This window comes from Ambystoma mexicanum, chromosome 6q, assembly GCF_040938575.1.
Source record: "Ambystoma mexicanum isolate Mex_15411 chromosome 6q, UKY_AmexF1_1, whole genome shotgun sequence".
NCBI lineage: Eukaryota > Metazoa > Chordata > Amphibia > Caudata > Ambystomatidae > Ambystoma > Ambystoma mexicanum.
The window spans coordinates 95,059,821-95,077,140 of record NC_090937.1 but is presented as its reverse complement, the minus strand read 5'-3'; the positions used below and the strand labels follow the sequence as shown (position 1 = coordinate 95,077,140).

General features: G+C 41.9%; 1 protein-coding gene across 1 annotated transcript in view; it reads left to right on the top strand.

Annotated features, from left to right (window-relative positions):
• The first annotated feature begins 4,122 nt into the window (after nucleotides 1-4,122).
• LOC138515171 (broad substrate specificity ATP-binding cassette transporter ABCG2-like) overlaps nucleotides 4,123-17,320 on the top strand; it is an 861,659-nt gene continuing 848,461 nt past the window's right edge. The window contains exon 1 of the mRNA XM_069630157.1: nucleotides 4,123-4,331. Coding sequence (XP_069486258.1) covers nucleotides 4,123-4,331 — 209 coding nt within the window. The remainder of the gene's footprint in view (nucleotides 4,332-17,320) is intronic.

Sequence of the window (17,320 nt, the reverse complement as noted above, 5' to 3'; positions counted from 1 at the left end):
TGGGCTTATGGTGGTCACACACACTACATGCCCCTCCAGGGCTTGAGCTTGAGGTTGCGCTTGCAGCATTCAGGGGTTGCATTCTTTGGGAAATGTGGGTTTCCGCTTGTGCCGATTTGTTGCATCGTATGTGCTTGCATGATACTTTTGGGTATGATTTAAGAAGGCAAATACCACTTGTCACAAGGCCAATGACTGAGCCCTCTTAAAGTAGGCTTGCTTTTCTCCTATCACCTGTGGACTGTTGCCCATAAAAGAGGGGTTCTTCCACTCCTTCTTTGATTCACCTTTGGACCATCCACTCGAAAGGAAGAATTCACGTGAACCTCTTTTGGGAAAGTTGTCATTCCAAAGCTCTCTGCCAGTGAGGTGAAGATTGAGTGTCCAAGGCAGTGGCAAGCTCTTCCCCCTAACCATCTCGAGGGTGCATTGGGGTTAACCTACAGCAGTAGCAAGATGTGCATCTCTGCCAGCTACACCTATACCCAGGACCTCACTGAAGGTGAAGACCTGCTGCAGGTGTTTGACAGCCTCCTACTTGTTTGGGATCACAGAAAAAAGGACCTATATCTCCCTGAGCCCCTGAATTGGGACTCATAGCAACCCGAGAGTCAGAACAGCCAGGACCCATGCCTTTTTTGCAGGCAGTCAAGCCATCTTTTCTACCTGTTTGAAAAATTCAAACCAACAGGACCCTCAGGATCTGCCCTGGACACTCGCTTAATCTTTGAGCCGCTATGTCGCACATTCAAACAGTTTTATTGCGGTACCTCACCAGCTCACCGTGTCATTGCACAGCTTAAATTAGAGGTTCATCGGTGGAATTGCTGGGTTTGAACTGCTTTTTGAACTGCCAGCCCCTTTCTCGCTGATCCATATCGATGGTTGAACCGACCCAGGTGGCCTAATCGAACCGCGATCCTTGAGCCTTGAGGGCTGCATCTAATTCCCCAGCACAAACTGCGCATCCAATCATCAGCATCTTCTCCATCAAACTGACTGTCGAACTGACCCTGTGGGCCCCCATCTGCACTTCTTTGAATGCTGCTTCGAATGGCAGAAAACCTCAGCTCGACCCCAGCTCGACACCTGCTCCATGTCTGGAACAATGCGACTGCTGCATTCAAGCCTGCTTCAAACTACACACAAAGTACCAAGGTGCCTGGTTCAATGCTGTCGAACGCCAAGAACAGTCGAAAGGTATTTTTGAATACTAACTACCCCCTGACTGGTTAGGCCACTTTTAATCCCTTGCTCACTCAAGCATATCTTTTTAAGAACATTGTGGTATTTGTTTGCCTTGCACCCCTGTTTCCTTACCTAGGGTACTGCATCTTTCTTTCTTTGCATATTAGGGATTCTTTACACTTGGGCTTTTTTTGTAGTGTATTTTATTTCGTTATTTTTGCATATGGTGTGTTTATTAAACGTGTATATATATAGTTATAGAACTTGGCATTCCTTTTATTTTGGGCTGTTGTACTCTGTTGTTTGGATTGATCACATTTAGACCCCTCTTAAGAGTATAACCTGCCCCCAGCCTATGTTGCCACAAAAAGCAAAGGAGGTATATCTCTTAACTGTTCCGGTTTCGCCTTTATGATTGGTATCACTCTTATTTTGTAGAACTGCGAAAGCTGAGTAGGCAGTGTAGCCATTACTCATCCTAGTACTGCACGGCAGAAGTGCTTTCATCATACTTTCCTCATCCCAGTCCTCGTCTCTCATCTGTGTCTCTTATCCCAGTCTCTCATTCTTGTCCTAGTCACCCATCCTCCTCCCTGTCTCTTAGCCTACCCCTCATTCTAAACCTTCATCCTAGTCTTTCTTGGTCTTGTTCCCTCCATTATTCTAGTTCTAAACCATCATCATAGACCCTTGCTCTAGTCCTAATCTAATTTTCTAGCATTAGTCCATCATCCCAGTCCTTCATCCTAGTCCCTCACCCTACTCCTCAGTCTTGATTATTTTCCTTCTTCATACTCTCTTGTCTCTTGTCACTCGTCTTAATCCTAGTCTCTCATCCATGTCTCTTTTTCTAGACCCTCGCCCTGCTCCGAGCCTCTTGTCCTAGTCCCATCCTATTCCCTCGTTCCAGTTTTATTCCCTTGTCATAGTCCATCATCCGAGTCCTAATCTTGTTCTGCTCACTCTTCCTTGCGCCTTGTGCTAAGCTATTGCCTAAGAAAGAGGAGGCAGTTGTTAAATTTAGGAGAAAGGCAGAATGTTGGCACATCCTTAGGAAAATCGGATAGAATGGTATCACATAGTAGGTTTGGGGGCACCATCGAGTGCTTCTGGATACAGCCCTTGGTTTTTCAGTTCCAAAAGATTTGTGGAAATGCAAGCAAGCTTGTAGTAAGTTTTGCTTGCAATTTCATCCGCAGTGTTCCAACATTGGCGCCGAAACTTAGGCTATAGTTATTGGATACGTCCAGGAAAGGGTGTCTTGAAGATATTTTGGATGATCAGGAATATTTATTTTGGCTTGAGGTCTTATGTAATTATGTCAGGAATTATTTATTTGTGTGACAAATAAAGGTATGCTCTAGTTTGTCTAGGCCAGTTAGCAGTCTGCCTCATCTTAGTCCGGTTAGCATTTGTGCTTGGTGGCATCCAAACAGTTGCAATGTTTTGTGCTTGGAGAAGCGTGAGTAGAACCAGATGAATATGCAGGGTCTGGGATATGTGGTTAGGAAGAAAGTAACATTGCAGGTGATTGTGTGAACAGATTAGGTAGATGGGCCTTTTTGAAGAGCGTTTATCTGCCTGGTGAAAAGCTCAGAAAGATCTAAATGCATGGATTTTGGAGAATTCCCTCCAAGCTCAAATAATATTCGACCTCTACATGGAACCCATAGGAGTACTACTGGCTAATTAGAGCATCACCATCGCCCAACATACTGGTAAAATAGGCTCTACCCAAGTCAGTGAATACCTCAGCAAAATTTGAATGGTTGTTTATTACCTAAAACGGATCCTATCTGTGTCTCCTTTGAGGGATTCATGCCCTTATTCTCCATTGTGCAAAGTCAGTATGTTTCTACCGTGATTCTGAGGGGGGATATTTTGTGAAAAATGCAATTTGCATGCATGTGACCAGCAACGTTAGCGCTGATCCTCTGTGTGCAGTCACCTTATTTTCATTCTGTACTAGGGTTGCACTTTTTAACTATCCTGGATAATGTGGAAAGGGAGATGGGGTTATTGACGGTGAATGTCTCAGCAGAGATGATTGAGGTTTCTTGGTAATGGTGATTACTCAGCAAGAGATATTAGGCTTGTTGATGAGCGTACAGCTCTGTTTGGTGCTGGGGAATAACAAGAAAAGGGAGAATGGCGTTGCTGTCTAGAGTGTCCAACATTTTTGCTTAGAAGCGGCAGTTGTGTTTGCTGCCGGTTATGATGTTGTAAAGGACAGAAGAAAAGGCAATTAGGGAGGCAGAGAGATTTTAGACCTTGCACCTGGTTGTGTTGTATTTGCACGGTGTGGGGAAGGTGGATGAGGTTGCTTATACCTGGAGGCAAGTGAGATTGGGATGGGCCTGGTACAACAATAGTGTAAATGGCTCTTACCTCTATAGCCCACTCTCCAAAATCCTAAGGGGTACTTGGGGTGTGCAGTGCGTTGGATGGATCTTGAAAAATGTAAGTACTAAGAGTTAGTTGGGAAATTGCACTGAACAATCTGAGCATGGGTTGTGAGTGAGGCCCACAGCTACGATCAAGTGGTGCAGCAACAAGGTGCTTAATGTGCTGCATGCTTATGTCATGCTGCTGCCATATGTGGCTATAGGCTACCATGCTGCTCCGGCATTGTTTTGTGTCTTGTGGGCATGCTGCCTGCTCCCTCAGTTTGGGACAGGAAGTGCCTGCTGCTGGTGTGAATGGAAGTGCTGTATTTGTTGTTTGGGATTGTCACAATTAAATAGAATAGAGGAATTAATCTGCTTGGTCCCAGTGGATGTGTGCTTGGTGCGGAGACCAGTCTTTTTATCACTCACTTTTTGTTAGAGCTTGTCACACTGCAATCATGCAATGTCTGTTGGTATCTGAATTGACTTCAGTGTAATCCATTGTTCTTTTTTTCTTTGTTTTCTCTAGGAGGGTGATACTTTAAAGATGTCAGAGGTCCAGGAACATAGCACAATCCTAATGACCGAACCAACTAAAAATCGCTTTCGTATCAAGAAAGAGCCTTCTTCTAGCATAAAGAAAATGAGCGGCGGAAGCACCCTCAGCTTTCACAACATCTGCTACAAAGTGAAGCTGAAGACTGGCTTTATGTGCCGCCCACAAATTGTTGACAAGAACATTTTGGTGGATGTCAAGTACGTATGCCATGATTTTTTTATTAACTGAATTGCATATAGTTTTGGGAAGTAACAAAACATTGTAGGGTACAGGAATAAGCAAACTTCGAACAAGCAGTGGCAAAAAACCAATCATTTTGACTTTTGTATAGGAACCTTTTAAGCATTTGTTGGGTATTACCATTGTATCTCTACCTACTCGCATCTTTTGGCAGGCGTTGGCAATGTATGTCCGAGTACTTGCAGCATTATCAGGTTTGGCCTTCAAATGCCCAGGTAGACAAATCATTGGCATGAATTGTCAAGAAATGCCCAGGTACTAGCAACATTTTTTTGTGTGTGTGTGTGTGTCGGTGTGAGCATGACGTGTGTGTGCCTGAGTGTGAACCTTTGTGTGTGTCAAACGTTACCTTTGCGGTGCTGTTTCTGTTGGGTTGCATCAATATTTGTTTGGGATGCCAAGCAATATGTTTTGCTATATGCCTGCACTGAGCTACATTATGAATGTGATGCCCGCTTTTGAAGTGCTACACTCGGTTACATTTGGTATTCTACACTGTGTCATGTTGTGCTATGGCATGCAATGATTTAAGCTGAAGAAACATGTTGTGTAATGTCTTGTTCGGCTGGGATCAATGTGTTATTTTCCCAAAGCTAAATGCACGTTAACGAGAATGTATCTGAGTGCTACTGTACTCATTCACTCCTTCAGGAGAGGGGACAGGGGAGATGAGGGTGGTTTCTTTTTATAATAGCTGGTTAGGTCATGCTATATTATGTTGAGACTTCATTACAATGTTATGCTTTAAATGTCTAATTCCCAAGCGTCTTTGACGCTACCATGAGACTAGAAATCTAATCTGTTAGCTAGACCACACACCTCTGTTTTGACCTAACTTTCACCTATTAACCAGACACAGTAAATGCAGCGAGAAGGCTAGTCAAAGGCTGGATTAGGTAAATGATCTCCCATTAGCGGCCAGCCTCAGCCTAAGAGGATTCCTGCTTCATACATCATTATAACGAGGAGGACTCGGGAACCTCCAGGAAGGCGGGACTGGGCCGTCTGCTTCAAAGAAGCTGTGTTTGAAATCCCCGCCTCAATTTAATGAGCCCATATTTCATTCCAGCTTTCCCATCTATAAAACCTGTCTGTTTGTGGCCATTTGGCACTCCCGGGAGTGAATAGAGGGGCCTTGCATGCTGTGTTTTCCTGGGCATTGTTTTACATGCCTTGGCTCACCATGACACTGTGGAAGGCTCAGACGTCTAACCACGGCTAAGTCATAGAGAGGATTACTGTTCTCAAGCACTGTGCGCACAAGCCTAGGGTTGTGGTAACAAAGACATAAATAAAGGCGGAAACAAAAGTGAGGGGTTTTTGCTCGCTTATCAGGGTGCTGTTACAACATTGCCAAATTCAGATTTATGTATTACAATGCCTGACGAATGTTGTTGGGAGCCCTAGGAAAGTAAGAAGAAGGGCTTTGCCCGCCTGTGTTTTCTTGGCCATGGCTTCAACATGCCCCAGCTAACCATGCAGTGAGTAGATTCCAGATGAACCCCCAGCGCAGCGAACATCTCTTCTCCAGCTCTCTCTCCTTTCAGTGCAGCGCCCCATAGAATACAGTTGAGTCCCGCGATTAATTTGGTTAAATTGTACTCATAGCTCTTCCACCTTTTCCTTTCATTCCTTCCTGAGCAATTTACCTATCTCTCGCCCCAATCCCAGCTATCGACTTTGACTTTGCTCCTCCCTACCACTACTCAATTTTCTGTCATGCTTGCCCTTTGCTTCTCTGACTGACAAAAAGCGCTTTGAAGCCATGAACTATAGAAGTGGGCGCCATACAAATGTAAGATAACACAACATAACATAGACTCTCACCTGGGCTTTCAAAAGCATAGCATCCCCTCTAAAAGCCTCCAGGAGATGATGCAAAGCCTTTGTTTTTAACTCTGTTTTGGAAATGCCACTAATCATTCCAGGATTCTCAAAATAAGGAGCCACAGCAGGGTGATTTAATAAAAACTTTGTGTGATTACCAACCCACTTTCCCATCTGTTGAAATAATATTGTCATTCAGATGTTTGGTTAGAGTATCTTGTTGACCGTCCCATAAAGCCTTCTAAACTCAGTTCTTAAACAGATGCTGTCCATCATGTATATAGAGGCTATTTCTGTGCTCGTGGAATAGACTTGGGTTGAAGAGGGAACAATTAATACGTGTGACAAAAAATGATTCCACTTTCTGAAGACAGTCCCACTGTCTCACGGTAACTTCTCGTAGCACCAGATTGCACACCCGTAGCTGCCATGCTATAGTATCCTGGTAAATCTAAAAATGCCACTAACTGCTTATCGCATTTTAAGAGTTGCTTAACATTATGGTCATCCCAGTTTAATTTACTATTGAATCTTAGCCCTACATCAGGGGTCTGCAACCTTTGGCTCTTCAGAAGTTTTGAACGACAACTCCAATAATCCCTAAATAGAATAGTCAAAAGCCCGATATCTTGGGTATTGTGGTTTGAAACATCTGGTGAGCCAAATGTCGCCGGCCCCTGCCCTAGGTAGTCAAAAAAGGAGCTGCATGGAAGAGTCGGGGCCATCCAATGCAATCTGAGGTGTTTTAACTGAGATTCGGGGGGCAGATATCACATGACATTTGTCCAAGTTGACCTGACCTTTAAACATCTAGCCTTCATATTTGCAGAATAGCCTTCAACCCACACCTGTAGAAATCTCGGAATCCTTGCAAGAGAACAGCATCCTCAGCATAGTGCGTCATCAGCATAGTGGAGGGCTGGCAGTTTCGTGGCCCCGCAATGAGGAACGTCACTTTCCAAACATTCCAAGTTGGATAAAAGACAATTAACAGAGAGGTTAAATAGAATTGGAGCAAAAACACAGCCCTGACCTGTTAATGTTAATTTGCTTGCTTATTTCATCACTTGGGCCATACTGGACCCAAACCAATGAGTTGTTATGTAATGCCTACAACATGAGGGTTTGGGTACCCCATCACATCAAGGGTTCCCCAAAGAAGTCTCCTGTCTACACAGTCAAAAGCAGAACTAAGATCCAAAAAACCACATAGACAGGGGACTTCAAGATGACAGTATACTCAGCTAAAACCAAATATATGTTGAGACACTGGTGTATGGTCCCCTTTCCCATACGAAAAGCCAACGGGGTATCACAGAGAATACTATTGTCTTCAAACCATTCCTCCAAATGATTCAAAATTAGTCCTGAAAATAGCTTTGAGATTCCATTCAATAACATTAATGAACAATAGGACGATGGAGTAGGCTTGCTACCCTTTGGTACAATCAGCCCAATTTCCATCTGGTTGGAATATAAAAAGTGGAAATAAAAATTCCATTAAAAACCTGTACTAGGATAGGACACCATTATTCACTGTGGGAAGAGAATAAGTCAATAGAGACGCTGTCTAAAGTGGGAGCTTTACAGGATTTCTTCCTTCTCAAAATAACAAGCTCTTCCAGAGAAAACAGGAGAGAGACGTGCTCCCTCAGCCTCATAAGGGCATATACATCTCTCCTCAGAGAGAGTGTCTTTAGAGTTATATAAAACAACAAAGTGTTTGACTCAGACCTCCTCTGAGATATGGCTGCAAAGGAGAATTTGAACCCAGTATCCAACCCTACACTAATTCTGGACACAAAATTCCAAAAGGTTTTTGAATCAGACATACCAACAGACTCGCATAGGGAGTTCCAATGTTTGTTGGCAAGCTCCAACCTTCTAACGGACAGATCAATTTAGAATTTGTGGTGCCTATGCTGAATTTAGTCCAAGTCAACTGAAGGTCGCGTTAAAGCCACTAGAAGATTTTTTGTGTTCAACTTATAGTCAGCTGATAGCCAAGACCACAACCTCTGATAGTTCTGCTGCCATCTTGCAAGGTGTATCTAAAAAATATGCATACAAATCATAGAAAATTCCTCAAAAGCGGATAGACTTGTCGGGGTATCTGACTCAGGATTCGTACAAGTCAGCACTATTGATCATGTAGCAACCAACACCTTAGAAGGCAGTAAGCTTCTATTGCAGGGGTTCCAGCGAAGCAGTCTTCTGGAGCCCCTGACAATTCATGCTGAATATTCGAGAGAAGCCCCAATCATTGTGTAACGAGAAGCGTAGGTGAGTAGTAAAGGATTGTGGTCAATTTCAGGCCTCCATAATACTGCAAAACCAAGGATAGATTCACACCATCTTATTGAGGCTAACACATAATTAATGATACTTAGGGACTGACCATTAACAAAGGTATCATTTCCAGCTGTGCCAGAGCAGGAAGCCCATTAACCGCTCTGCACAGGACTCTTGCATAAACATCGTAGATAAACAGTGATCATGCAGTTGAGGCCTAGAGGGGGACAGGTCTACTAGAAGCCACATTATTATAATCCTGACCTATATCTCCAGCCTCAATTAGTCAGCCAATTGCATCCAAAGACTTAAGACACGAAAAACGATTCCTAAGTGGAAACATATATTAATGCAGTGATTCCTTGAATTCTTTATTAAGAGTGCTGTAACTTTTTATTTTAAAACAGCAGTTTGGTTAAGAGGTTTCCTTTATTTTGTTTAGGCCCACATTACCAATGTAAAACTATCCCCATAGATTTAAAGTACTACATATGTATAAATATGAAATGCACTGAAAAAGGTTTAATTAGTGTAGTTAAGTCAAACCGATTTAACGCAACAAAGCCTTGAATTCAGTGGATGTGGGAAGTCATGACCAGCTTAACATGAGCACATACATATTATAAGGAATTGGGAGTCACAGTGACATACAAAATGGCATTAATAGGGGACAGAGCATTATGGGGGACATCAACTGGTACGCGCCGAGTTAAGCTGGTCATGACTTCTCACAGCCACTGAATTTCGAGGGTTTTGTTGCGTTAAATCTGCTCAACTTAACTACACTTTAACTAAAGTTTTTTCAGTGAATTTCAAGGGTTTTGCGATACCATCGTTTTTTTACAGGTCACTAGCTACGGCCTTAGGCCACGACCTTTGGCTGTGTCCACTGAGCATATTTGTCTTTCTTTTAGACCCAGTAGGTGGCCACGGGATTTGGCTGCGGCCACTAGACATGTCTTCCAGGCAGGGACATCATTTCACCAAAATACCAGGAGTACCGACGTGGCATCACATGCCCTTTGACCTCTGATGACATCCCAGGAAGTGATGTCATTTGACCCACCCCGAAGTGACTTCACGGGAAGCAATGGAACACACCCTTTCACCCCTTGACAATACAGGAAGTGGCATCACATAACATTGTTCCTAAATGCACTACAAACATGTGGTTACGATATCATTATAATATGATGTACATTTCATACAAGAATGGATCACCATATGTATCATTATATGCATCATTAATATCAGTGTGAATAGGCCCATACTACCAAATTACTGTGAATGCAAGCAGACGTCCAAGGTCAAATAATAATGATGTGTTATTATATAGCACTTGCGTTTAAGCACTTTCTCTAGAACAAATATACATGCAATATCACCCAACCTGTGTTGGTACTCATTTATCGACCTCAGAGAATGCAAGGCTGAGTTGAGTTGTCTAAGAACTGACTAACCCCCTGAAACGTGCCTGAAATAAACCTTTAATGAGTCCAGCAATTATTGTATAGAATTTTTTTTTGTTCCTTATTTAGGGTCACTGCTCAAAGTGTTACACTGCTTTTTAGGAGGCCTGAACAAGAAAGAGAGCCACTCCAGAAACAGACATTGCGCTAGCCACAGCCCAGGGGCTTATGTTGAAGAAAAAAACCCTTTTTCTAATTTAACTTTTTTTAGGGGTGGCAAGAGAGAACACTGGGGTAGCAAGGGAGACCTCTGCAACCCCTGGTAACCCCTAAATGACGTCCCTGCTTTCAGCCCAATAGCCAGTGAGCGCTGACTTTGTCCGGGCCCACTGTATCTTTTGAAACGCTAGCTTTGTTTCCTGCTCACTAGCTGTGGCCTTCACCCATGACCATTGGCCCCGGCCTTCGGCCGAGGCCCCTTTACATGTTGCCCCAATAACTTTCTTCTGGACCCACTAGCCATGGTCTTTGGCCATGCCCACTGCCCACAGCCTTTGGCTGTGGCCACTATACATATTGCTCCATCGGTTTCGTTTGGGCACAGTAGCCATGGCCTTCGGCCATGGCCCCTTGACATGTTGCCCACTAGGTGCAATGTTCCCTCTACATGTTCCACCAATATTTTTCTTTTTGACTCACTAGGTGGCCACAGCCAACTATACATGTCTTTCGGGACCACAAGCCAGGACCTATCTTTTAAAACTACCTTTCTTTCGCGCTCACTAGCCATGGCTTTCGCCTATGACCACTGGCTCTGGCAGTTGCCCCTTTACATGTTGCCCCAATAGCTTTCTTCCAGCCCCACTAGCCATGGCCTTCGGTTATGCTCAGGGCCCACGTCCTTTGGCCAAGGTCACTCTACATATTGCTCCAATAGAGTTTCTCAGAAGGCCCACTAGCTATGGCCTTTGGCCATGACTAGTGGCCCTGCCCTTCCGTGGATGTGGCCACACCACTAGGTTTCTTTTGTAAACACTAGCCATGGCCTTTGGCCTTGACTAGTGGCCCAGGCCTTCGGCGGCCATGGCCACACCACTAGGTTTCTTTTGTAAACACTAGCCATGGTCTTTGGCCTTGACTAGTGGCCCAGGCCTTCGGCGGCCATGGCCACACCACTAGGTTTCTTTTGGTCACACTAGCCATGGCCTTTCACTGTGGCCACTTGCCATATTGCACCATTCGGTTCCTTAAAGTAACCCAGTAGCCATAACCTTCAGCCACACCCATTACCACCTACCTCACTGTAGCTGTAAAATTCACCTTTTCTTGTCTCAATCTCAATTCTTTTATGCACTTTAAAACAAATAGAAATTTTCCCCATAACTGCGGTTATCAATGTACTACAGTTAAATGCAGTTATCCGTAAAAGCACAAAAATAACCACAGTTATCCGTCAAAAGGGTGCAAAATCCCAAACTATTCCCTGCTCTCCCAGGCACTCACCAAGTGCCACTCTCCTCGTGACATGCTCACCCAAACACCTTAAGTTCTTTTTCCCTCCCTACCCCTCTCCCATTGCCCCAACACTTATCCTTTCGTATGACGCACTTTCACTCTCGTATGACGCACTTTCACTCCGATCTATTTTTCTATCATAACCGCAGTTATTTTTGTATTTATTTATTTATTGTGCTTTTAGTTATAACGTGAATTTTACACAGTTCTTATTAGTAGGCAACAGACATGAAAGTGGCAGTACTTCATCATGAGACAGATAGTCAATCAAAGGATAGAAGAATAAATAAATTTGCATTTCATTGGTTCTATTCACAGGGAGATTTTTACAAGATTCAATTCACTGTGCAATTTCAAAAGCTCTGCTGACAAGAAGATTTCCTTACCAGCCGATAGCCTGTGCCAAAAGTCTGAGCCACCCTGTTTGGTGCACAAATCTCGCGAAATCTTTTTCTCTTATTGGGAGTGTGGCTGTGCAGGTTATTAAGAGATGTCTAATATCTTCAACATACCCTTCGCCACATAGATCGCATTTACCTTATGATGTAATTCATGCCATATTCTCATGGTTTTGTTTGTTTTCACTAAATTTAAATGAAACTGTAGGATTTCAGCAGGCCTTTGGGGATTAGGAAATCCTCTTAAATATGGAAGTACATATTTACTGATTTTTCACAAACACTGAATTTTTTGGCAGTTTGGAGGTCGCAGAAAAAAGCACTAGTTGTAATCCAATCGGTTCTTAACAGAGAGTGCTTTACTTCGTGTGGATTTTCAATCCCAGTGTCACTTTTTACCTCACAACTCTGTGAGATTTGGTCAGCGTCTCTTTTTAAAAGGGATAAGAACTCACTCTTATGTAAGATTGTGTGGTCTCTTATGTTCTCATACAAGGAGTGTTTGGAAGGATCTAACATGGATCTATATATGAGTAGTATCTTCCAATCAAACTGTGATTGGAGAGAGTATAAACCCAATTTGTATCTGAGACGTGCTATGGGAAGGGACATGGGAAAACATAGAGTTTTGTTTCATATTCGACTTTCAGTGGCCAGTTCAATTTGCGTGTGCTTGGATTAAGTTCCATGTCGTACAATATTGCTGGAATCACCTTCCCTTTGTAGAACTTTAGCAGTGGTAACAACGAGAATCTGCATAAAGCTTTCAGTAGTTTTGTTGACTTATGTATTGAATGACTTTTAGCTCCAGATCATCAGTCAGATCTTTCAGCGACTGTGTTGTTCTAAGATTGAAGCCATTTTTACAACTGGCAAAGTGCAATCTTTCATACACCAATTCAGGACTTTTTTACCTTTTGATTGTTGGCCAAAAATCATTATGTTCTATTTAGTAGGATTCATTATTAACTTGTTTTTCGTCTGCATATTTTTCCATAGCCTTTAGGAGATGTTGTAATCCAACAGCTGTGTGATCTATCAAGGCAACGTCATCTTCAAATGCTAGAAAGTGCACTGGGTTTTTGCATATACTGGGGAATGCAAGCACGTGTGCTAGTAGAAAGTCTGCCAAGTCTGCCAGAAAGAGATTGAAAAGGTATGCAGCTACAATACACCCTTGCCTTACCTCATTTTCAGTAGTTATTTCAGGAGAAAGGTCTTCTCTGAGATTTAATCTTCCTAATTTGGCCCACAATGTGGCTCCATTCACCAAATTGAAGGCCTTTGTGAGGTCATTCAAAGCAATGTATGTGGGGTTTAGTTTGGTGAGTACACCAAGACCTTTTAAATTATAAAGGATTAAGCCATTTGGAGAGACATTTCTGAAATCCAGTCTGTTGCTTAGCAAGAATCCTTCTGCTCTCGGCCCATTTCACTAGATCTTTAAGCACTAGGCCTGAGAAAATGCTGCTATCCCAATCTAGGAGGGCTATAGGACAATAGTTACTGGGGTCCGTTCTGTCTCTATTTTTATAAATGGGTATGACGATAGCTCACCTCCAAGATTCAGGCAATGATTTGCTTTTGACAGTGGTTGAAGTGTACTAAAAGACGTATTGGAACTATGTTCCCTACTTGCCTGCCTCCGTTCTCCAACAAACATATCACCACGCCCCTGCTACGCACAACACAAACCCCCAAACACATGCACCTGCTGCTTAAGCAAATGTTCAGTGCAGTGCACTGAAAGTGAAAGTTTCAACTTCTTCCTACACTTTTATTTTAAAATGAAACCATTCTGGAATGGTTTCTTTTTAAAATAAAAATATAGGAACAGTAAAAGTGTATTAAAAAATGTAGAGGAGCACTGCTCCTGCCCACTTCGACCACTGGCTTTTGATGATGTTTACAAAGAGGCTGCATAAGATGTTGGACCAGGTTGGTGTGTCTGATTTTAAGATCATGTTCATTTGACCATTTGGACCGGCCGCTCTACATCTCGATTACTCTATTTCCACTTTAGATATAGCAAGGGCCCAGTTAATTTTTTTGCCTGCTAGCTGTTAGGGCGAGTATTGAAGCGTTAGGGGTCTCTCGAAAATACTCTACCCATGAGAGGCAAGATTGTTGCATCCCTTGAGAGGAAGTTTGGCTGTTAATTATCAGCCAAAAGGTTCTTGACTTTGTCGGTAAGAGGGCTTGGAGAAAATTTGACCATCACAAATATTTCGTGTTAATCTCTGCAGCGTCGGTATCTATTGCTTAGTTCTTTTTTCCCCCTTTCATGTTTTTTTTGTCAAAACCTTTTTTAATTGCTCGTAGATTTTTATTGAGCTGGTTTTTATATAGGTTTCCTCATCAAAGTAATGTAGATTGGGCTTAGGTTTTTACGTTTTTTATGCTTGAGGGCAATCTAAGCCCCAGAGGAATTTGACATAGCTACCGGGAGCACATAGATGTTTTATTACGACTTCATGACCAAGTTCTACTATGTGACTTAATTTAGAGTTTCGTTTTTTTCCCTTGCTTTGTGAGGGTTACTACTCGGTGCCCTTGATTAGATACTTGGCGACAGGTTTCGTTGCTGGCATAGGCACTATACCCAACATTATATCCTTACACATGCTCCAGGCTGACTATGCCGCCAGGAAACAAAATTTGTATTTAGCTTTTGTGGACTTCAGAGTCGCTTTTGACTCAATAGATCGTCTGCTTTTGTACAACAAATTAGTTGAATATCAGTGTCCATCATCCTTAGTTTCTCTAATTGTTTTGCTTCATACTAATACATCAATGCAAGTTAGATTGTCCATGGCGGGTGCCCTCACGTCAACATTTTACACTCACAGAGGCCTCAAACAGGGCTGCATTCTAGCTTTGATAATAATCAATTTATTCATCTACGATCTTGGAATAATCCTGAATAACATCCAGAGCGATGCTCCCTCTTTGGGCTCTCATAAAATTGCATATTTACTTTATGCTGACGATCGTGTTCTTATTTCAAAAACTCCAATAGGTTTACAAAAAATATTAAATGGTCTAGATATCTATGTAAAGTATAATCAACTCGTGATTAACACAACTAAAACTCAAAAACTTCTCTTTAAAGCGTACCAGACTGTGAAGATTAAACCTTTTAGTTGGAGTATAGACAACGTAGTGTTAGACAATGTTGAACAATATAAATATCTGGGCCTATTCATTTCAACATCTGTTCCCAGTCTTGACCACGAACTAAATCTACGTGGTAAACTTCGTTCCTTAATTTCACAAGCAAAAATCCTGTTGGGTAAGTTTGGCAAATTTTCAATAAAACCTGTTCTCATTTTTTATCAGCAAAAAGTTATTCCAATGCTTACTTATGGAGCAGAATCTTTACCTATGAAAAATGTATCATTATGGAACAACTTGGAGGCCTCTTTTTGGAAACAAGTATTACATCTTCCGAACAGAACCCCTCTTCCTCTAATTCGGTTTGAGCTGGGGTCTGTATCGATGTTTTCATATGTCATTTGGAAATGTTGTGCCTTCCTGCGAAAATGCTTGCTATCTTTTACTCAGCCAGATATCCTTGGTAACGTGGCATTTATTGTCTCAGCAATTCGCTTTTACTAAGAGCTGGTGTAATTTTACTTTAGACGCTATGGCGGACGCATCAGTAGATCTTGACACATTGCTAATTCACCAAAACCGTGCCTAAATCAAAATTTTGCAATATGATTGGTGTAGCAATCAATCTAATTGTTTGCGATATAAGGACTTTGATCGCAGAACATTCGGCCACAAGCCCGATAGGAGCACTGCGGATTATTTACTAAAATTTCCATCATCCACCTTCCGTAATAAACTACTTCGTTTTCGATTAAATCTTTGGCCTACTTTAGATGTTCTAGCTAGAAGGAAATTAATTACACAAGAAGAAAATATTTGTCGCTTCTGCAGGATATCAAACCAAAGAGAAAATTAGAGCACTGTTTTGTCCATTGCTCTTACCTTATTCCCTTACGAACACTTCTTTTTGGTAAATTCTTTGATGACTTGAATAACTTTCCTGTAGTTGACATCTGGCCTCGACTATTTTCCTCACCTAGTCTAGCCATAAAAATCACAATTGTCCATTTTTTGGACACGATTTTTCCTCAAACCTCTTGCTAAATTATAAAACACAGTTAGGTCATACTTTTAACTGTTTTGACTGTTGATGTTGATGCTTGTATTCTGGGTAAAATGAATTGCATTTTCATATACTAGTACTGAATTGAGCTGGAATGTTTTTATCTTTTGTAATTTGAAAGGTTGATTTTCTCAACCAACCAAATTAAATTAAAAAAATATATATATACTTGGCGACAATTAGGATACACATTATTAATAAAAGAACTGCCAACCATAAAACCGGCCTGCAGAGATTTGTGATCGCTATGTTTAATATATACAGCATTAAACTGTTTACAATAATGATACAGTTCTGTCAAAACTATGATATAATCGATGGTAGAAGTGGCCTTTCCATTTGGCCATTGGAAGGCAGGGACGAAATCGCTGCTCACCATTAAGGATTATCATTTTCCAGTCGTAGAACCAAGTGTCCCACAATTCTCTGTTAGTCTTGTTTGTGTTTGATTTTGCTGTTTGTTAACAGAAGGGGAACAGTATGCATTAAAGTCACCTCCTATTATAATGAGATCATCGTCAGAGGAGATGTATATTTCCGTCAAGATTGTCGAGAGACCATCAAGGAATGGCAGGATGCTCTTGTTCGACAGGATCCAGTAGATATTAATTAAGATCAAACCTCTTGGGATTTCTAATTACGCATCTAACAACAAGGATTCCTGGAATATCACAAATTATGCAATTAATGTCCTGTCCTTTGCTGTTTCAAATGGCTATTAGCAAGTCCACGGAAGGTCTACCTCCATTCGGACATGTGGCGAGTTTACTTATCGTTGTAAATCCATCCAGTTGGACATTATGCATAAGCCACGTTCCTTGAAAAAGAATCAGGTCTTCATCTTTAAAGATCATTTTACTTATTACATTGTTCCTATGGGATGATGGACCTCTTGTGTTCCAGTTTAAGATTGAAAAGTGTCTCTCTTTTTTTGTTTTCCCTACAGCAAGCCTTCATTGGCATTAAGCCTTTGAAGCACTTCAGACAGAATATCTGGGAGACAAGTCCATAGCTTTGATTTCTCGCTTGACAATGTGGCAACTGTTATGTGTGTTTTTGGCTGTTGCATCGCAAGGGCTTTTTTGAGACCGCTGATCATATCGGGGGTAGTTATCAAACACTTCGATGTTCACATTTCTTAAGTCGTCAGCACACATTAATAGTGCATTCCTTCCTTCATTTGAATTCAAGATGGGTTCCACTATGTAAGTGCAGTTTTCATGCGGGAAGGAGATCTGATCAATATCTTTGCTTGAAAATAGACTTTTTGTGTAAGCCAGTCTATCGGAACAATGTAGTGCTATGTGTCCTTTGGTCTTAAGTGATTG